The sequence below is a fragment of the Trichomycterus rosablanca genome, chromosome 12, assembly GCF_030014385.1.
Source record: "Trichomycterus rosablanca isolate fTriRos1 chromosome 12, fTriRos1.hap1, whole genome shotgun sequence".
Classification (NCBI taxonomy): Eukaryota; Metazoa; Chordata; class Actinopteri; order Siluriformes; family Trichomycteridae; genus Trichomycterus; species Trichomycterus rosablanca.
This window is the reverse complement of record NC_085999.1, coordinates 3,786,208-3,808,069: the sequence shown is the minus strand read 5'-3', so window position 1 is coordinate 3,808,069 and position 21,862 is coordinate 3,786,208. Positions and strand designations below refer to the sequence as shown.

At 41.7% G+C, this 21,862-nt stretch overlaps 1 protein-coding gene across 1 annotated transcript in view; it reads right to left on the bottom strand.

The window, feature by feature from the left end:
• Positions 1-330: 330 nt before the first annotated feature.
• fn1a (fibronectin 1a) overlaps positions 331-21,862 on the bottom strand; it is a 66,208-nt gene continuing 44,676 nt past the window's right edge. Inside the window, exons 82-114 of the mRNA XM_063006450.1 lie at positions 21,648-21,816; positions 21,468-21,545; positions 21,107-21,364; positions 20,926-21,017; positions 20,640-20,808; positions 20,494-20,562; positions 19,628-19,885; positions 19,448-19,542; positions 19,189-19,357; positions 19,004-19,090; positions 18,573-18,764; positions 16,375-16,647; positions 14,962-15,153; positions 14,783-14,872; positions 14,201-14,467; positions 13,028-13,144; positions 12,781-12,945; positions 12,377-12,532; positions 12,112-12,225; positions 10,975-11,244; positions 10,549-10,739; positions 10,317-10,404; positions 10,031-10,210; positions 9,840-9,929; positions 9,548-9,736; positions 7,681-7,770; positions 6,990-7,441; positions 5,465-5,603; positions 5,194-5,361; positions 3,804-3,929; positions 2,718-2,824; positions 2,053-2,169; positions 331-1,162 (exon numbers count right to left, since the gene is read on the bottom strand). Coding sequence (XP_062862520.1) covers positions 1,094-1,162; positions 2,053-2,169; positions 2,718-2,824; positions 3,804-3,929; positions 5,194-5,361; positions 5,465-5,603; positions 6,990-7,441; positions 7,681-7,770; positions 9,548-9,736; positions 9,840-9,929; positions 10,031-10,210; positions 10,317-10,404; positions 10,549-10,739; positions 10,975-11,244; positions 12,112-12,225; positions 12,377-12,532; positions 12,781-12,945; positions 13,028-13,144; positions 14,201-14,467; positions 14,783-14,872; positions 14,962-15,153; positions 16,375-16,647; positions 18,573-18,764; positions 19,004-19,090; positions 19,189-19,357; positions 19,448-19,542; positions 19,628-19,885; positions 20,494-20,562; positions 20,640-20,808; positions 20,926-21,017; positions 21,107-21,364; positions 21,468-21,545; positions 21,648-21,816 — 5,286 coding nt within the window. The 3' untranslated portion in view covers positions 331-1,093. The remainder of the gene's footprint in view (positions 1,163-2,052; positions 2,170-2,717; positions 2,825-3,803; positions 3,930-5,193; positions 5,362-5,464; positions 5,604-6,989; positions 7,442-7,680; positions 7,771-9,547; positions 9,737-9,839; positions 9,930-10,030; positions 10,211-10,316; positions 10,405-10,548; positions 10,740-10,974; positions 11,245-12,111; positions 12,226-12,376; positions 12,533-12,780; positions 12,946-13,027; positions 13,145-14,200; positions 14,468-14,782; positions 14,873-14,961; positions 15,154-16,374; positions 16,648-18,572; positions 18,765-19,003; positions 19,091-19,188; positions 19,358-19,447; positions 19,543-19,627; positions 19,886-20,493; positions 20,563-20,639; positions 20,809-20,925; positions 21,018-21,106; positions 21,365-21,467; positions 21,546-21,647; positions 21,817-21,862) is intronic.

The following is a 21,862-nucleotide window of genomic DNA, read 5'->3' as shown; positions in this document are numbered from 1 at the left end:
TAACAGGTGCCGTGATGAAGAGATAATCAGTGTTATTCACTTCACTGGTCAGTGGTCATAATGTTATGCTTGGTCGGTGTAGGACAGGCAAGCAATCCATAACAGGGTATCACAACTCCCCCACTTGTTCCCTCACAGCTAGGGGACAATTTATTATAAACAGTTTACTGACGTGTCTTTGAGAGGTGGGATAAAACTGAAGTACCTGGAGGACACCCAACCCAAATTCCTCAGTCAGACCAGAAATGAGATTCAAACCCAAGTCAGATTTGTGGTGCCTACGCAAGCTGTCATTGCACTAGAATAAGAAAAAACAAGCTGCTTTTCAGTATAATGAAACGAACATGACATATTTTTTATAAAAAGTTTATTAAAAAGGGAATTTGTCCACAGTAGTTAAAACTTTGGCACCAAAAAAAAAAACATAAAAAAATAAAAAAAGTGTACATCCAAAATTGCATTCTATAAAAATGCACTGATAAAAGGGATAAATAAAAATAAAACGTGTGTATCATTAATACAGTGCTTTCCTTAGGGAAGCAAAGGCCACAGATTCAACCCAACCAATTCAGAACGGGGTTAATACTACATAATACAAAATGCCTACAAGGCACAGAGACTTTCATTTCAACACAGTGCTGCTTTTTTAATTGGTCTCATTTTTTTTTTTAAAAGACCACGTACAAAAATAAATGATGGCCGTGAGGTTCAGTCGGAACATCATCGTGTCTTACAGAGGCACAAACGGCAACAATGGCAAGAGCAGATAAAGTTATAAAGTCTTTGGTTTCTGCTGGTTCTGCTGATTTGAAGAAAATAAAAACAAAACTAATAACACAGAGTTTAGAGAACTTCCACATCTCTCCAGTACTTAAATGATTCTGTCCATATTGAAGGCTTGAGTGTATTTAATGTTGTGGTGATCAAAAGATGAGTAAAAGCATTCCGTCCTTGTCACTGAGAGAGGGGTGAGGTGTATCAGGAGTGGGTGTGCAGCGTGGGACAGCAGGACTGAGAGGAGACAGAAGAAAGGACACTACAGTAAGGACGGTCTCTATGTGACGCTCCTCTCTAGCATGGAACGGAATAGAATTTATTTCGAAGGGCTTTGTGCATCTGCAAGCAGGTCTGGTCTGAGGCACTCGATGGGACACTGGATGTTCTGTAAAAAAGAGAACAAGATATTTATATAATGTGTGACTGAAAACAAAGGACTACACAACCATACCAATATTTATGTACATTTAGACAAGAAACTTGACATATTACAAGCGACCAGTGGTTAACAGTTTTGCTTAAAAGCCCAACAGTGTTGAACTGGTAGTAGTACAGTCTGAACCCTTAATTTATTGATTTATTTATTTATTAGGATTTTAACATCATTTTTTACACACTTTGGTTACATTCAAGACAGGAACGGTAATTACTCATTACACAAGATTCATCAGTTCAAGTTTTTAACGTCAGACACAGTCATGGACAATTTTGCATCTCCAGTTCACCTCACTTGTCTTTGGACTGTCGGAGGAAACCGGAGCTCCCGGAGGAAACCCACACAGACACGGGGAGAACATGCAAACTCCACACAGAAAGGACCCGGATCGCCCCATCTGAGGATAGAACCCAGAACCTTCTTGCTGTGAGGTGACCGTGCTACCCACTGAAACCCTGAATTAAAAATCTAGGACTGGGTGACCAGTTGTCTTTAAGATATTAAAGCCATAATATTGGTTACTCTAATGTTTTCTTTGCTATTTAAAGGTGCAATCAATGCTATAGTGAATTATAAGTGAAATAAACTGTCGTTTACTTGTCGTTTACAAGGCAGATACTCTAAACAGCTTGCTAAAACTATAGTTTGTTGACTTGGAATCTGTGGAGAGAATATATTTGAGTTTAAATGACTTCAACCTAAGTATATGTAAACTTATGACTTTAACATAATGATGAACTTTGTTATAGTGTGTTATTATGACATTTGGATGAACAGTGATGCATAAATCATTACTGATACAGCTCAATGTCAAACAGAAATTCAGTATCAAGACCCACCAGTTTACGCAGGGCGTTCTCTCTGTAGCGGTTGTAAACATCTGTGTGCACTGGAGGCTGGTGGAGATCTACGTCTTCGATAGCGCCAGGTCGACGGCAGTTCTCGCAACGCCAACCCTGAGAGGACAGCACATGGTCAGCATTCATTATCAACCCAGTTACACATCACCTGTTCGCTTGTGTGTGTGCACTGGCCATTTTTAATGGCAGTTTACAATATACGTACAGTCTACTGTGTGATTTAAATAGATTTGTGTTACTTTAATTTGTTCACCCTGGTGGATTCACCCAGAGGGCCGAGCTATGCCCCATGTGAATCCACCACCACTCGTGCCATTGCCTTGACCGGATGCAGAGGTTGCATTTTTGCAGCAGCAATGAGAAGAAACCCCACCTGAACTTCCCTCCCTCAGACGCCGCCAACAGAAAATACGTGTCTATCAGCCACATATTAATAAATCTATGAACCTTTATCAACCATCCTGTCTGAACTTAACTAAGTCAATGCATAAACTTGCTAGTGCGAATGCATGGTTGGACACGGTATGTTTACTAAACGAAATTTCTATGCCCGTATTTAGTGTTACACGAATGCAGTGATGAATGAACACATTATTCTAATAGACTTTAAAAAACACATGCCAAAAAAGAGAGGTAAGTGTTACCTGCTGTCCACCGAAGCATGTACAGGTACAGATGGAGCCGAGGTATTCCTTCTGCCACTGGTTACCAACATGGTAGATCTTTCCTTCATCGTAGCAAGTGAGCTCATCTAAAAACACAATTTAAGATAAAATTAAACTTTATTGATCCCCTTAGGGAAATGAACTTGTTACAGAAGTAGAAAGAAGGGTGGTAAAGAACAGAAAGGACAGACAAATATAAAATACAGGTTTAAAAGCTGCCAGACAAACTGCACACATAGTGGGAAGTTATTTACAGTAAAGGGTTCCCTTTTAAAAAAAATAAGTAATGTACTTCATTTGTTATATATTATTATAAATATACAAAATAAACACATCTATAATATGCATACTATAGTACCTATTGTTATACAAATAATTTAGTAGACCTTTGTATTGCACTTATATAGAAGGAAGATAATGGAATAGGGCAGTTGTAAGATAGATAGATAGATATCCTTTATTTGTCATATATACATATACAGATGTACAGTACAATGAAATTCTTTCTTCGCATATCCCAGCTGGTGTTGGAAGCTGGGGTCAGAGCTCAGGGTCAGCCAACTTACGGCGCCCCTGGAGCAGACAGGGTTAAGGGCCTTGCTCAAGGACCCAACAGTGGCTACATAGCAGAGCCTGGATTTGAACCGCCAATCTTCCGGTTGATAGCCCAAAGCCCTACCCACTAGGCTACCACAGGCCCTAGAAAGCGGGACGCGAACCCGGGACTGCGGCGTGACTACCGGGAGCGTTACCAACGCGCTATTGCAGCGCTAATAACCTAGCTGTTAAAGTACTGGATATATAATATACTGTCACAGTACTGTAAGTCGATTTGGATAAAAAGCTTCTGCTAAATGCCGTAAATGTAAATAAATAGAAACTGATATTGAGAGTATAGAGTCTGATGAATGGTCGGTCATTGGTTATGGGGTCTGCTTGTTACTGTAAGCTCTGGAATGAAGAACCTGCATTAGCACAGTTTTTTACACAGAGGGTGGAGGAGTCTGGTGCTGAAGGAGATTGTTAGAAACCCTACAGGAAGTGCAAAACACAAAAAACACTTACGTGGCTCGCACTTGAACTCGCCCTTCCCGTTGCCCAGGCAGGTGCAGCTCATCATCTGTCCGCTCTCGGCCTGGCGGTCCCACTTCTCTCCGACCCTGTAGTTATGACCGTTATCGTGACACCACTCTGCAAATTAGAAAAAACTATGGGTCAGATTTCATTCTTGCCTGCACGATACGAAGATCCTCTTGCACAGTGCAAACAGAGCTGTGATCGACTGGCTTATGGGTTATTTCATTTACAGCTAATTCATCCATCATACAAACACACACACACACACACACACACACACACCCAGGATCTACAGATCCAGGATCTCTAGATACAAATCAAAGATGAAACACATATTTGTCAAAGTTTAATTAATTACTATTATATTTCTTTGCGACCGATTATTTTTGTGAAAAAACTTGGCCTAAAGGATGCAAACAGTTGGCCAAAAACTTGTTGGACATCTCATTCCAAAGCTAATATGCCAAACATAAAAATTAAGTTGCCTACACATCCTTCTTCCTTACAGCTTTAACAGCCTCCACTCTTTTGAGAAGGCTTTCTCTCTATCTCTATCTCTTCGGCTGCTCCCGTTAGGGGTCGCCGGCGGATCATGATCTGCATTATTGATTTGGCACAGTTTTTACGCCGTATGCTCTTCCTTAAACAACCCTCCCTATTTATCCGGGCTTGGGACCGGCACTACAATGCACTGGTTTGTGCATCCTAGCGTCTAGGTACCTATAGGACAATTCAGTGTATTAGCCTTGCTGCATGTTTTTGGACTGTGGGAGGAAACCCACGGAGACACGGGGAGAACATGCAAACTCTGCACAGAAAGGACCCGGGCCGCTCCACCTGGGGATCGAACCCAGGACCTTCTTGCTGTGAGGCGACAGTGCTACACACTTAGCCACCATGCCGTTGAGAAGGCATTCCATAATATTAAATCTAGATTTAGATTTATTTCCTTGCAAATTAATATGAAAGAATGTTTCTTTGACCAAACCAATAGACAATAGATATTTATTTATAAAAGTTTTAACATTACATTCATGACAGGACAGGTAGTTACTGCTTACACAAGATTCATCAATTCAAGTTTAATGTCAAACACAGTCATGGACAATTTAGTATCTCCAGTTCACCTCACTTGCACGTCTTTGTAGTGTAGGAGGAAACCGAGCTTCTACAGAGACAGGGAGAACATGCAAACTCCACATAGAAAGGACCCAGAAAGCTCCACCTGGTAATGGAACCCAGGACCTTCTCACTGTGAGCAACAGTGCTACCCACCGAGCCACCCAATACAATAGAGATGCTTTAAAGTGTGTTTTACAGTTGCCCATGTTAGTGAGATGTGGAGTTTAGTGTTAGACACGTTAACTCAGTCACTCACTGGATGAATCACATCTGAAATGGCCACTGCCCAGCCCGAGACACCTGCACCACAGCTTGAATCCCGTCTCAGACATGCGCTCCCATTCGGCGCCGACCTCGTGGTAGATGGCAGTGAATGTGTCGTAGCACATCTCCTTGCCCGCGGTGACCGCTCCAGTTCCTGCAACTGCAAAACAGATCGGATTTAATACGAGACTCATCAGATAACGTTTCACGTGAAAATAACCAGACCGGAACTGCTGAGTGAATGATCTTAAAGAGAGATTTACCGCTGTTGCTGACCGTCACCACATCATCCAGGACTTTCTGCTTGTGATCTCCATTGACCGACTCTACAACTATTTTATAGGAGGCTCCTGGGGTGAGACCAATTAATGTAGCACTGGTGGAGGAGCCAGGAAGGTGCATCTGAAAGAAAAACACAAGAAACGACCCTTAGTCTGTAGCCGAGTAGAGAAATCAAATAACATAAACTGTTTTTTGTTTTTTTGTTTTTTCCATTTAAAAAAAAAAAAAAACACTTTGGTTCTAACAGGTTTCAGCAAATTTGTGTTCTTTGACTGTTGGTTACTAAAACTTGAGAAATGAAATGTTCACTATGGAAGCACTTCTGTAAGTCGCTCTGGATAAGAGCGTCTGCAAATGTAAATGTAAATGTCATTAAGATTAAGCACAAACATGTACAGTTCTTTGTTTTAACATGAACGTTTTAATCTACTAATAGTCAGCATTTGGTTTGTTAAATCCTGTCTACTTATAAGTAAAGGCTTTTGCAGACCAATACAGAACTCTTAAAAAAAATCTAACTGACTTGACTGTGGACTGAATTTATTTTTTTAATAATTTAGAGGGTCCAACAGGAGCTAATTTACACCATTCAGACCAGGCTTTGGTAACTTCATACATCTAAACAGTTCAATTACATTATAATTGCACTCCTTCTACTTTATAATGACTGAACTCGCACTATTTTATGTGCATAAAGGAGTATATGGGGCTGTGTAGTTGCAGGTCAGTCAAGGTGCCCATTCAAATTCCCATCCAGCTTTAAATGCACCAGCAATGGGCAGCGGACATCAAAACTGGACATCAGACCAATGGATGAATGAAAGTTTAACTGGTCTGACATAGTTAGTTTTTTCCAAGATCATGCATGTGTATAGCATTTACCCTGGAAAGCTGGCACCAGTATACACTGTAGGACAATCATTCATTCATTATCTGTTTTTCACTGCTTTATCCTGGTCAGGGTTGCTGTGGGTCTAATTCATTGTGCAAAAGGCATGTAACACCCCAGACAGATCGCCAGTCCATCACAAGGAACTCCAATTGGTCTGACTGGATGTCTTTGGACTTGTGGGAGAAAATCCACACAGACACAGGGAGAACATGCAAACTCCACCCGGCTGGGGAGTTAAACCCAGGTCCTTCTTGCTGTGAGATCTGTTGGTAATGTTCTGGTACCAGATACCATGGGACTATTTCAGATGTTTTGTGAAGTTCATGTGTCAGCAGGTCAAAGCTGTTTTTGACAAAATATTAGGTGGGTGGTTCTAATGATTTGGCTTATCTATGTACAGGTATATACTTTTGTTGAGAATCTTATGCAAAATGTCATGTTTTGCTAATATTATTTTTAACAACAATTACCATCTTAATAGAACCAACTTAAATATAGGTATTTATGTAATGTATTAATTTATATTCTATTAACTGTAATTTGATTGCTGGGTGGAAGTAAGGGCAATATTATTATGTACATCTTTCATCTCTGTGTGTACTCTCTATTCTCACCTGAAAGCTCTGCTCATCCACTTCTGTGATAGGACTGCAGGACACCACGTACTCCGAGCTGTGTGGTGCTGACGGCCACGTGATGGTGGTCTGGGTCTGGGCTTCCTGCGGCAGCTCCGTTTCATTAAAAGGATTTTCGAAGGGGAAGCCAGAACGAGCACTGTCAGCCACTTTCACCACTGGCACTCTGTGCCCATCCTCCCCTGGCAGGGGGATATAGACCAGTGGTTTGCTGTGGTGTGGTGCCAGGGGCTGCAGCCGCCCATTGTTGGTCAGGCCCAGGCTCTGGTACTCGGTGTAGACGTGCTGGCCCTGCTGACCGGTTGTGTCATGTCTGTCGGGACCCACCAGGTACACGTGATTGCTGTTGAAGCCTTCGTCCTCTGGTACGTCCAGCACGCCTGGTCTGGGCCGATGGGAAACTGGGAGCTGAGGGGACAAGTCTTCCACTTCTGGAAGAAGGAAAAGGGTTAGGAGTGAGATCAGTGGCAGAGGAGCAATAGCATGTAAATGCCTGTAGAGGGCACTGTGGCCATGTATTTTACATTGACAATCAAAAAGGGGCAGAAAGTTTACAAATGTTTGAGTACTGATCAGTTTTAACTTAAATTTGTTTAACATCATCACAACATGCATAAAATAGCAAAAGCAAGATTTACAAAGCACAGATTAATAAAGATTAGGTTCTTACGGGTTCTCGCTTTGCCCACAAGAGGAGTGCTTCTTTGGCCATTGTTCAGAGCAACAATCTTGATGATGTACTCAGTTCCTGGCTTTAATCCTGTATTCAAATAAACAAAACAAAAAGCCCTTTCATTTACTGATTGTGATGAAAAACAGCTGTGGGAAAAATTAAAACAGAACAAAAACACTATTGTTTCATTTTAAAAGACTAAAATCTTCATCTAAAAGGCACCATATAAATTTTTAATACATAGACAATATAGGTAACACTAAAATATTAATACAAAGAAAATGACAGCACACATTTTCTCTCTTGAATTATCTGAACAGGGAGAACCTCAAGGCTATGTGCTCTTTCCTTTCTCCTTCTTGGAAACAAATGCTTGTATTTCCAGTAATCCCTTATTTAAAATAATTAAGTATATAATTAAGACTGTGCATGATTCCCTTATACACTATATGGCCAGACGTTTTTGGACACCTGACCATGAGCTTGTTGGACATCCCATTTAAAAAATAAATGGTGGCAGAGGTTATTACACCTGTTAGCAATCGCTGTAGCTGAACCACATGAATTTAAAAATTAGAAGGGGTGTCCCAATACTTAAGTTTATTTAATGTAGGTCTAATCACAAACAGAGATGTAGGTATGCACCATAAAGCAGCAGATCGTCCGACAACACAGTAAGCCATCAACAACCTGGGTCTCAGTAATCATTCCCTCAATTTCTATTATCAATTAATAAATTTAAACTTCATGTAAATGGGTCTGGTTAACTCTAAATAATCGGTCTCAGTGCAGTAACACACCCCAGACAGGATGCCAATCCATCATGAAATCTCGGCCACTTCAGACATACACAGTCATGCCTGTACGTAGACGTATAAATGGTGGATAGCACCACTGTGGATTCGAACACTGGATTACAGTGGTAGGGTGTTCTAGTGGCACAGCGGTACATTGTGCTAGCCCACTATCAATGTATAAGTAATTGGGTTTAGCCTTCTATCACTTGGTACTGCACTACTATGATCCCTTTAAAAAGCATCCCTGTATTTCATTGCCTTGTACTTCTACCACACAACAATACTGCTCAATCTGTCTATATATCCCTCAGAATGGTACAAACATGTCCAATGATTTACATTCCTGACACAGACTGATACGCTATTGTTTTTATGTGTTGACATGGTGCATTGTCCGTAAAATACCAATATAATTGAGTTTAAATGGCCATGGAATGGCACCCGTCCTAGGTGTATTTCTGAGCCACCTCCATTGTTTTCTCCACATTCACCCTGATTAGGATGATGCAGTTACTGAGTTAATGTAAGTAGGAGTATGTAGATGCATTCATAGTGCAGAGCTACGCCACAGTCATACGCACACAAAGTGCCCTTAAAAATTCCATTTTGGCCCTTTCTAAGCACCACAGTAAAGGTTTCCATCTACGAGGGTTCTTTTAAAAAGTTTCTGCACTTTTTTAACTCGAACCAACTTTTTAATGTCGTTTTTGGTTGAGCGCGTAGCCACTGATGCAGCGCTGCTTTCACATCATCATCACATGAAAATATTCTTCCCCTTAAAGCTTTTTTGTGCATCCAAAAAGGTAGAAACAAGGTGGTGCTAAATCCGGACTATAAGCGTCTCTCAGACACGATCGATTACTACTCCTCCCACCCTCACCGCTTATAAACCCAAATTGTGGGAAAAGTGCGGAAACTTTTTAAAGATCATACTCATACATGGTAAAAAGGTACAGAAACCAATGCTTCATGCTTTCGCATTATGTAAAATGTATTCAGAGAGGGTGCAGAAAAAAGTCTGATCCCCACTGTCTTGATAAAAAGACAGAAATTAAAGAGACCAGTACCAGAAATGCTGGCAGAAGTTCGGCCAGCAGCAGGTCTTGGGGTAAGCTCTCGTGGGACACCCCGGATGTCCTCGTAGGTAATGTAATATCCCGTGATGATGCTGCGTGAGGGCTCCCAAGAGAATGAGATGGTGCTCGGGGTCAGAGAGGTGAAGCGAATGTTTGTCGGAGGGCTGATTACCGGTTTTGCTAAGGATAAACACAAAGTCCAAGATTTACCCAAGAGTACTGGAGGAAGGGCATTATTTTCGATCAATAAAGCTCTATGTATTGATAAGCTGTCAGTTATTACCTGTGGTGGCGATGATAGTAAAGGGTTCGCTGCGGCTGTTTCCATTTACAGTGTAAATATTTATTTTGTAGGGGGTACCTGGCTGCAGACCTGTAGAAAACAGACTCAATCATGTCAGTATAATCATCAAACTTAGAAACATGTGCTTTTACAGCTTTGGCTGGTGTTAAACCAGTATATAAATACTCTACCAGTAATGGTGTAGGTGCGAGAGTCAGATGGAACGGTGATCTGCACAGGGTTGTGACCTCCAGAAGTGGGCGTGGCCTCTACCAGGAAGCCAGATATGGCATCAGTCTTTGAGCGCCAGGTCAGCGTGATGGACGAATCCTTCACGTTCGAGATGCGAACGCGGCGAGGTGGGCTGATGTCTGCAAATCAGTACAGATACAAAACGGTTACAGATCTGCCCAGCAAGTCTAAGGATTATTGGCAAACTGGTAGAGGTGATGTGAAAGATTTGGGGAGACAGCTTACTGTCGTGAGTAGAAATGACTCCTTTGATTGGGCGGCTGGTTAGAGAATTCTTTACAGCATAAAGCTCAACCTCGTACTCAGTTGCAGGCTGAATAAAAAAGCAAGAGATAAATTAAATAAACAATAATAAAGAATAATTCGTAGAACATTTGGGTCTGGATTAAGCCAACCATCCTTGATGTACCATAAGACCAATAATGAATATATTAAAAAATATGACAGTGAGGGTTACCGTAAGTCCAGTGGCGTGGTATTGGGTGGAGTCCGGTGCAATGTGAATTTCTTTAGTGGGGCCATTCTTGGTTTTGGGAGTTATGGCCACACGGTAACCAGTCAGCTGGACGTTGGCTCCTGAATACCAGGACGCAGTAAAGGAAGTGGGGCCGACTTGAGAGAACTGGAGATTGGAAGGGCCCGGAATAGCTAGAGGGAGGAGAAACATCAAAACTTTAGAGAATGTAATAGTATATTATACACAGACACTAACCCACACAGATACAGGAAAAACATGCCAACTTTACACAGAAAGGTGTGGTGACAGTGCTACCCACTGAGCCTCCAATTGTGCATATGCTTTAAGATTCTACTTTTTCAGCCTATCAAGCTTATTTAGACCAGAACTGGATATTAATTGAACTAAAATATAAAACCTGTGTACCTGTGGTCTGGGTTCCCACCAGCGGGGGGCTGGGAGTACGATCGTGAAGGGCGATGACTTTAACGGTATACTCGCTACCAGGACGAAGTCCATGCAGCACCGCAGATTCATCATCGCCGTGTGGAGCGGGGTACAGCTCTCTCTCGCCCTCATCTGGGGTAAAGTACAACACTCTGTACGAAGTCACCTGGCCATCAGGGCTATCCCAGGAGATCCGCATGGATGTGGAGTCCACATCAGTAAAGCTCAGGTCTTTCGGTTTGTCCACAGCTGAGGACAGAGGAACAAAAGGAAACAAAGAGTGGATCAATGTTTACGTTTTCAGTATTTAGCAGACGCTTTTATCCAAAGTGACTTACAGTACTGTGACAGTATATTGTGTAAGCAATTGAGGGTTAAGGGCCTTGCTCAAGGACTCAACAGTAGCAACCTGGCAGTGATGGTGCTTGAACCAGCAACCTTTCGATTACTAGTCCAGTGCCTTACGCCCTTTTAATTTACATAAACAATACATAAATGATGTGATGTTGAATAGTTAATAAATAACTATATATAAGCCCCTAATTCACAGGCGTGACAATTGCGTGTCTTTTCCCCATGTAATATGCAATTTGCTGTGAAATTCAACATTTAAGGTTTGTGTTTAGCGATTTAACATTTTTCATTCGCATAGCTTTCAAGCACCTCAAGTTTACTTAATTTGCACTATGAGGCGTCCTAGCAATCCTACGGCAATTCAGTTAGCAATCGGTTAGTCAAAATGTCCAAGATGTCGAAGTAATTGAGTAACAGTGGAGTAACTGAGTTTGGAAAACTCCCAACCAATTCTGTGGACGCGGGGGTGGGGGGTGGGGGCTGTCTTTGAGACAGAACATGACCGTCGCTGGATGTAATAGTTTACATTTAACTATTAAGGTAGCTGTGCTGTGTATGGCTGTGTATTGTAGTTTCCATTGATTCTATCATTCAATATAATATAATATAATACAATAATATAATATCAAATAATATAATTCAATATAATATAATACAATTACCAAACCATTTTATTTCATTAAAAAGCATCAATATCAGAGCTGAAAGGATTGAATTCTATTCCAATTAAGAATTCTTGCATTAAATCAAGAATGAACTTACCGGTAAGGATGGTCTCTACCAGCGGAGGGCTTTCTCCATCCTGTCCCAAAGCATAAACACTGACTGTGTACTCTGCTGTGGGCATCAGTCCAGAAAATGTCATCTCTGTCTGGTCTGCAAAATGACAAAACGATAACAGGAGTGAATAACTATGTTACTAATATTAAAAGAAGTGTTAAGGGAACTATTTACTTGTCACTTAACATCAGAATTATGTTTCCAACTTGGTTAAACGTATTTTTACTAGTTTAAGTTTTTTTTTTACCTGGATCGACCACTTCAGAGAAAGATGGTCCGGTGCCGTTGCGAGGAGTTCCAGTGATGCGATACCCAGTAACTGGACCAGCAGCTGGTGTCCAGCGCACCGTTATGGTGCTGTCCTTCACATCAGTCACCTCCATCTCAGATGGAGACTCAATGTCTGTAAAAGAACAGACCAAATCATCAATCACCATACCGTAATATCAAAAATGCCAGACATGATAGGGCTTTGTCCATAAACTCCTCCTGAATTAGCCAGTGATGACTTGGTGCCCTGTCCTCTCCTGATATTCCTTGCGCTCAGTGTTTACCAATAAGACGGGACCTGCTGTGACCCTGACTAGGATAAAGTGTTTGATGAAAATGAAACAAAATAATATCAATATGAATTAACGTATAAATGTGTACCTGTTTTGTATGTGACATAAATAGGGGTGCTTGAGGCAGGACTGTCCCCTCTTCCTGTCACAGCGTACACAGTGATGGTGTAGTCGGTGCCTGGCCGCAGACCGTCGATGGTGGCGCTGGTCTGGGAGCCGGGGACCATGAATTCTTTAGGAGTGCTGTGACCACCTGAGAGAGAAAAATATTCAGCTATTAAATAATGGCAATATAAACGGCCTTAGAAAACAGGTTAGTAGGAATATTTATTTACCTGATTCTCCGTGTGTAATCTTGTAGTACCTAACAGTAACAGAGGGGGCGTCCCAGTGAATGGTGATGCTAGTAGGTGTTGAAGAAGTGACCACCAGATCAGTAGGAGCGTCAGAAACTATCAATGAAAAAAGCAATGTCAGGAGTGTACAAGGAGAATACCACCACTACTACTACTTCTACTTTTACTGCTGCTGTTAGTACCGCCACTACTGCTACTACTACTGCTGTTACTGCCACCATTACTATTACTGCTACTGTTACTACTAGTACCACCACTGCTACTGATGCTGCTGCTACTACTACTACTACTGCTACTACTACTGCTACACGTAACTACTATTACTACTGATACTCCTACTGCTAGAACTACTTCTACTGCTATTGATACTGCTACTACTAATACTACTAATGCTACTACTACTACTACCACTACTATTACTACTACTACCACTACTATTACTACTACTAGTACCACCACTGCCACTGATGCTGCTACAACTACTGCTACACTTACTACTACTATTACTACTGATACTCTTACTGCTAGTACTACTTCGACTGCTACTGATACTGCTATTACTAATACTACTACCACTACTACCACTACTATTACTGCTACTACTACTACTACTACTGATATTACTATTACTACTACTACCACTACTATTACTGCTACTACTACTATTACTACTACTACTGATATTACTATTACTACTACTACCAATACTATTACTGCTACTACTACTATTACAATTACTACTGATACTCATAGTGCTACTAATAGTGCTACTACTACAACTACTACTATTACTTCTACTACTACTACTATTGGTACTACTACTACTACCACTATCACAACTATTACTAATACTGCTACTACTAATAATGATAACAATAACATCTGGATTTATACAGAACAGCTAACAAATTGCAATATCTGATTTTTTTAATCTGGATAATATTGAAGAAGAAGAAATATGAATCCAAACAAATTTTATGGCAGTAAACATATAAATAGTTATAATAAGTATGTCTAAAGTTTTGCATGGATTATTTAATAATTAGCAGCTTTGCAAATTATTATTGAACTCACCATACTGGCCTTAAATGAAGTGTTTTAGCCACAGCATTAAGTGTTACAGCGTTAGCATAAACAAACAGTATTGCTCACTTGTTGACTGGGTTCTGGTGAGGGGGAGACTCTCGTGAGAGCCGCTGACAGCGTAGACGCTGACGATGTACTGAGTCTCAGGATTCAGGCCGGTCAGTGTGAAGTGGGTCCTTGAAGGCGGCAATCTCTCCTCCTTAAAGCGCCCTCCGCTGGCCATCTGATGGCGCAGGCGGTAGCCAGAGATGCTGGCCTGAGGGGGCTGCCAGTGTACAGTGAAGGAGTTGGTGCCGACATCTGAGAAAGTCAACTTGACCGGGGAATCCAGGACTGCACGGTGGAAATAGAGAGTAAAATTAAGACATTGATAAGAGAACAAAAATTCTAAATAAATAGAAAAAAATCATTGAAAAGGGATAAGAATATAAGAACATAAGAATGTATTCCATTCATTTCTTTATCACTCATTCTTCTAAATAACAAAGTTATTAATTTAAGTTCTCAATTAAACTGTTGACTATTGATGGTCGGTTAACGGTTAAAAGAGACACAATTTGCATCCCTAGTATGTGTCAGACCCACGAGAGTACAGAAGTTTAAACTGGCTTGGTGTAGCTGTAAATTTGGAGAAAACCGTGTACCCACCTGTTCTCTGGGTGCTGATTGCAGGTGAGCTCTGCCTGCCTTCGTATACACACAACACACTCACTAGGTACTCGGTGTTGGGCATCAGGTCTGTAATCATAAACACAGTAACAGAAGTTATGAAGTTGTAAACATGGAGCTCTAGCAGGAAAACCTAAATAATTACACAGGGCACATACCACGGAGAATGACATTACGGATGTTCCCATCTACATTGCGCTCGGTGATGTCATCCTCGTCGTCGATCGGATGGTAGCGGATGATGTAGCGGCTGATGTCGTTTGGTTTAGGGACGCGCGGTGCAGTCCATCTCACCGTCATGCTGTCAGAAGTCACGTTACTGAACTTCAGGACTGAGGGAGCTGGCACGGCTGTGGAAGAGCAGAAAAGATTATAAAAACTGATCTTATAAATCCAGCCCACAAAGCACAGCCTGCTACTGATAAATAACAGCCAAGCTGTCTAGACTTGGGTTTTAAAACCAAATAAGCCACTTATTAAGCCACTAGTGGGGAAAAAGGGGTTAGAAAATGAGCACCAGGTTGAGACTTGTGACTGGAAAACGACAGACAGGAAACGACTTTTTACAGACCACAGAGCCTTAATAACTTTTACTGTAAGACAAGACACGGCCCCCCTATCCACTCACCCCATCTGTCAACTAGTCAACAGATCTGATAAAAATAAGGCAGCCAAATGTACTATACATGATTTACACATATAAACTTTATATTTAACATGTAAAGTAGTTTTATACTTATACTGTAAAGGCAGAGCGACATGACATATTATATCAAGTTTAATGTCTAATTTTGATTAGCCACAAGGCATTAATTGTCTCTAACAGCACAGCTCAGGCATTGTATAAATATAAATTAATATATAACTAAGAAAATTGTAAATTATTGGTCTAATATATTGCTAAAATATATAATTTATAGCTTCTATAATAAAGCTGAAAGTCTGGCGCATCAGTTATATAAAAATAAGTAATTAAGTATGTTGTAGGAATGAATCACTACACGTCATATCAGTCCAAATCTAAATATTTTCTCCTACATTTAGTTATTTAGTTCCTACATTATTAGATAAAAGAAATTTATATGCTTTCAACTTGGCAGCAACAGTTTAGGGAAGGGCCTTTCCTGTTCCAGCATGACTGTGCCCCTGTGCATGAAGCAAGCTCTTTAAAGACATGATAAACAGCTTTGGAATGAACTGGAACATCAGTTGAGACTGTCTAGACCAACATCAGTGCCCAGCCATATGAACGAAATTTTGACTGAATGGGCACAAATTCCCACAGACATACTTCAAAGTCTTGTGAGAGTTTAGCTGAAGAGATCACACAGAGGTCACCGTGTTTTAATACCATCTGTTTTTTAAATGGAATGTCAAACAAGCTCATGGTCAGGTGTACAAATACTTTTGGCCGTATACATAAGTACTGTTATATCTTAAATTATTCTGATTGATCTTTTCTTCTGTTAGTCGTTAAGTTATTTATTATAATAAATATTTTTATAAATCAGTCACCCATCAGACCAGATAAATAAACATGTACATGCTTGTTATATCTTGCACATGAATACCTGTTTGCTGTGTAACTGTAGTGGGCTCGCTCTCGCCGTTTTCGGACATGGTGATGATGCTGATGTCATAGTCGATGCCTGGCTCCAATCCGTGCACAGTGTAGAAGCTCCTGGTGGGCTCAACTAAGTCCTCAAAGATGGGGATGCTCTCGCCAGCAGCCACCACGGTGATGCGGTATCCCGTTACGGCCGTGGAGTTGATCGGACTCCAGGTAAGACCGATGGTGGAGTCGGTGACGTTAATAAAGTGAAGGTCTGTGAGCTGTGGTACGTCTGCGGGGTTAACAGAGGACGGGCAGAAAGAAAGAGCAGCACAGAAAGGAAAAAAAGAAATGAGAGTTAAACACACAACCTCATGGTTCAGAATTTTTACAATAATTGTGAAACATGGTGCTAAGGATTAATTATTATGTGTTATGTAGACTAAAGTGAGATCAAGAATTTCCAGATTTGGGAAAAACAAGTAAGATCAGTGAGATTGTGGTTTGGTATCTCACTGATAAAAGATAAAAATACCATTAACACCCAACTGTCCAGATGTAAACCATCTCTGAAAAGTGAATCTGATTATTTTCCAAAGGCTAGAAGCTTTTTCTTATTATTTGTACTTTTTAATTCCATGTTTTGGGAGATTTAAGAACCGCTTTCATTGACCGCTCTACTCTTTTTGGAAGCAAGGCAGAAATACCCAGGACAGGGACCCAATTCATCACAGGGCTTTTGCTACTTCCCCTCATACACAGCCAGTGGTGTCTGTTTAGATGCCCAGCTGGCCGATAGCACCACCAAGACACTGGGCTAGAGTAGCAGACCGCCATGCCACATCTAAGCGCCTCAGTTTATTATGTCTGTCGATATTTTGTGAATTCTGTGGGCAGTTGTAGCCTAGCAGGTAGGGTACTGGACTAGTAATCAAAAGGTTGCAGGTTCTAGCCCCACAAATGATATATTTCCACTGTTGGGTCCTTGAGCAAAGCCCTTAACCTTCAATTGCTTAGACTGTATACTGTCACAGCACTGTAAGTCGCTTTGGTATCTGCTTAAAGTGTCTGCTAAATGCCGTAAATGTACATGTGAATTTTACTCATACTGCTGCACAAGCAACACACAGAGGTCCAGTCTATTAATTTAAATTCATTTTCATTGACCACTTTATCTTTTCTGGAAGCGAGGCTGGAATACCCTGGACAGGGTGGCAATTTATTGCAGGGCTTCAGGTACGCCCTTTCAGACACAGCCAATCGTGTCTGTTTAGATTCCCAGCTGGCTGACAGCACTGCTAAGATGCTGGGCTAGAGTAACAGACCGCCGTGTCATTCGAGCACCTGAGTCTAATATTTCTGTCAATTGTTTTTCCATGGTACTACTGATCATTTTCATCTAGTGCCATCCAGCATGGAACTTACTAGTTGCATAGCAGGAGTCACTTTGAGGGAAATCTGGATAATAGAGGTTTAAACGGTGGGGTTTTGGACTTATGTCAGAACAACATGGTTAAAAAATATATTTTTATTGTCATTGCTATATTGACATTTGCAATACTGATATTGTATAAGACTGCAATGCAACATGCCAATAATGACAAATGGTTTGTGTTTGTGAGCCTGTGAGCTGGTTGAAACCCCACCAGTGCCAGGTTGCCACTGTTGCCCCTTAACCCTCAATTGCTTAGACAACATACTGTTACAGTACTGTAAGTCGCTTTGGATAAAAGCATCTGCTAAATGCCCAGTTGAGTGTTTTAATCCTATTTAACAAATCAACAGATATTAAATCAAGGGTTTGTTGATGTGTTAGATATTTAGCAATGCTTTGAGATTTTGTCAGCATACAGCATTTGTGTTAAGGGTTTTTTTTTTTTTAATGTAAACACCATTTGGTGTTGGAGACCAAGTGTGTGTGTGTGTGTAAAACCACTTTTTTGCAGCGTCTATTTGTGTGGTTTTACACACAAGTGCTATGATTAAACCAAATGGAGTTACTGGCAGAGCACATGTTTGCAAGAATCTGAGGTTAAGTCAACTTTCAAGAGATTAAGTCAGACAGCATCTCCTAAGTGACATACAGAGCAGTCAGAACCTGATGTACATTCCTGCTTTGTTGATATAAACGATTATCAAAGTGACTTTTAATAATCCTCATGGCTCAATTCAACATCCAAGCAGTAATATGAGATTGCAAAAGAACGGTTCATGTACCCAGAGTGAACGTTCTGGAGACGGGTAAGCTCTTCATGCCGCCCTTCACTGTGAACACACTGACGTTGTACTTGACTCCAGGACTCAGGTTCTCCAAAGTGGACGAGGTGTGACCCGCCCTCACGAAGTCCTCCACAGAGTTACCCTGCTGCCCGTTCAAAGGAGTGCCTGTCACCCTGTAACCTGTGATATCTGAGCACAGAGACACAAATCGTTCACTAAAATGTCAAGTAAATATTAAATATCCTACAAAATATCATCCTAAAAAGTATAAGCTTATGTTTCTGTATAATTCACTGGAAAATAAACAAATATAAATGCATCAAATGATCAAAACTGCCATCAGCGGTTAGTAGTAACAACTTCTCACAAAAGAGATCACATACAACTCTTATGTCAACAGCATATATTAATGATTATAAAGTTCTGACCTGGAATTTTGGCCTCCCTCCAGTGCACCGTTATCGTTCCGGTTTCTGGGTTAGTCTTTAAGTTGAGATCAGTGGGAGGAGAAAGTGCTAAATAGAAAGAAACACAATAGATATGATCGCATCAGCAGCACGACTGAAATGTCAGAATTTCAGCAATACTATGTAAACCCTCTATTCTGTCTTACGTGTGAGGACACGGCGAGTGACGGTGTTGCCCTGCTCGTGTCCGTTGATGACCGGCTGGACGCTGTAGGTGTATTCCACTCCAGGGGTCAGACCTGAGATTGAGATGCTGCCTGATTCTGAGGTTTCCTCTTTGGGGGCTTCGCCACCTTGACTGGGCCGCACAGTCATCTGAGATGAGAGAAAAGTGTGATAGTGAGGTCTTGGTTTGGACACAGGGTTGTTTACAAAGCCAGATATGTTTTGGAGCTCAAGGAGTACCTTATATCCTAGTCTGGGGACTGGAATCCATGAGATGACGATTGAGGTGTCAGTGACATTGGTGTTGAAACGAGGTGCATTTCTCATCGGCTCGGCTACAAACACCAAGGAGCAGAACTGGTTAGAAGTGAAATCTAATTTCACCAAGTTTTGTCATTTATTGAATAGTCTGATGCTTACAGGTTCTGAAGGTCACTGTGGCTCCTTCACTGAGCACGTTGTTCTTTTCCGAGTGCAGTGTGGCCGTGTACGGTGTGTCCGGCTGCAGGTTCAGCAGCTTGTACTGAATCAGGTGGTCAGGTATGCGTATCTGCTTGGGGTTTGAACCCTCCACGGTCAGGAAGAGCCTGTATCCGCTGATATGAGCTCGGGGAGCTGACCAGATGATAAGAGCACTGTCCTCAGTCACATTGGACAAGTGCAGGTTGGTTGGGGCGTCTGTTTACATGCAGAAAAGACAAATATTTTAAGGTGTTACAACACGCCCATGACTGAATGTGCTTTCAAAATTCTTTCATAGGTGCAGCACCAAATCACGATGAATAATTCATGACGATTGGCTAAGTCAAGAGTCCCTAGAAATTTTACATGTCGACTGATGGCTTTGATGTTTGATCTCTTGGGTGAGCATCAGTTGCCCTATACAGTCCCTAGCAGTCCCTTGCATTCTGCACAGGCGCCTCTATCTGCTAATCAGGGTCCTTGCACAGCGTTTGAAGACCCCACCCACATAGTCCAGCCATCCCACCCCCAGAGTCTGCTGCAGGCACTGCCAATTATGCCCGCTAGATGGTGCCCAGCTGACCGGTGGCAACACCGAGTTTCGAACCGAGGAGCTCAGACTCTCGGCGCTAAAATCAATATTTTAAATAAATAAAAAAACCTTGTTGTTGTGATTTTGAAAGCTGACCTACATGTGCCAAAATTATGGACAAAGGTACAAGTGTATATCTTTAAACATTTTGTTCTTGGTATTTCTTAATATATATTTTTCCTATTGGTGTGAATGTTTTAAATACTTTGATAGATGCATTAATAATTCCGACCTGGATTTTTGGCCCATGTCGAATCAGCTCCGGAGCTTGAAAAGTCATCTTCAGCATCTGGAGACAGAGCTAAAAGAGAAATCCTCGGTTAGATATATTTCTAACATCATGCAGTGCACTGGTATAGAACAGTTCGTTTGCCTTACGTGTTACGAAAGTGCGTATGATGGGGTCGCCTTCCTCGTGGCTGCTGATGACCGGCTGAGCGCTGTAGACGTATTCCACTCCAGGGGTCAGACCTGAAATTGAGATGCTGCCCGATTTTGAGGTTTCCTCTCTGGGAGCTTCGCCACCTTGACTTGGCATCACTGTCAACTACAGAGACAAGATGAAGTATTTAAGTGAGGGTGTGCGTCTATAAATGTGACTTGTTTGTCAACTGTTCTCCTTAAAAACGAAGAAACTATCAAGCAATAGGAGCTTGAGCAGTACCTTATATCCTAGTCTGGGTACAGGAACCCAGGAGATGACCAGCGAAGTGTCGGTGACATCAGTGCTGATGCGAGGAGTGTTTGTTGGCAGAGCTTCAAGGTAAATGAAGAGTGAGACTGTTAAAGACAGAACACTTTCCAAAGCAGTCTTCTGAAACAAGGGTGTGTAGACTGAAACTCACAGGTTCTGAAGGTCACTGTGGCTCCTTCACCGAGCACGTTCTCCTTCTCTGAGTGCAGAATGACCGTGTACGGTGAGTCCGGCTTCAGGTTCAGCAGTGTGTACTGCTTCAGATGACCAGGAATATGAAGCTGCTTGGGGTTTGAACCCTCAACGGTCAGGAAGAGCCTGTATCCAGTGATATGAGCTCGTGGAGCTGACCAGATTATCCGAGCGCTGTCCTCGGTCACGTCAGACAAACGCAGGTTGGTTGGGGCGTCTGTTTGTGTGCAGAAAAACAGAAACCATAGAACGTTTTTATTGTATGACGTTAAATCATCATGTTGATAGATGCTGTAGGGTTCAAGTGAGATCGTGCTGACCTGGACCTGTTTTATCTCCATTCAGATCTACTTCATTGTCTGGATGGGTGTCGAAGTCATCGGTGAGAGGGGACAGAGCTAAAAAGTAAAACACTCAGTAAGACATGACTGCATCAGCAGCATAACATAACAGATTATGTTACTTAGTGAACCAGGGCAATAAAGCCTCATTTGTCTTACGTGTGACCACACGACCAGTGATGGGGTTGCCCTGCTCATGACCGTTGGCGACCGGCTGGATGCTGTATGTGTATTCCACTCCAGGAGTCAGGCCTAAAATAGAGATGTTGCCCGATTCAGAGGTCACTTCCATGGGGGATTCGCCGCCCTCACTCGGCCTTATGGTTAACTGTGTAGAGAAAATAAAGCGTGTACATGAATGTCTGTCCAAAATA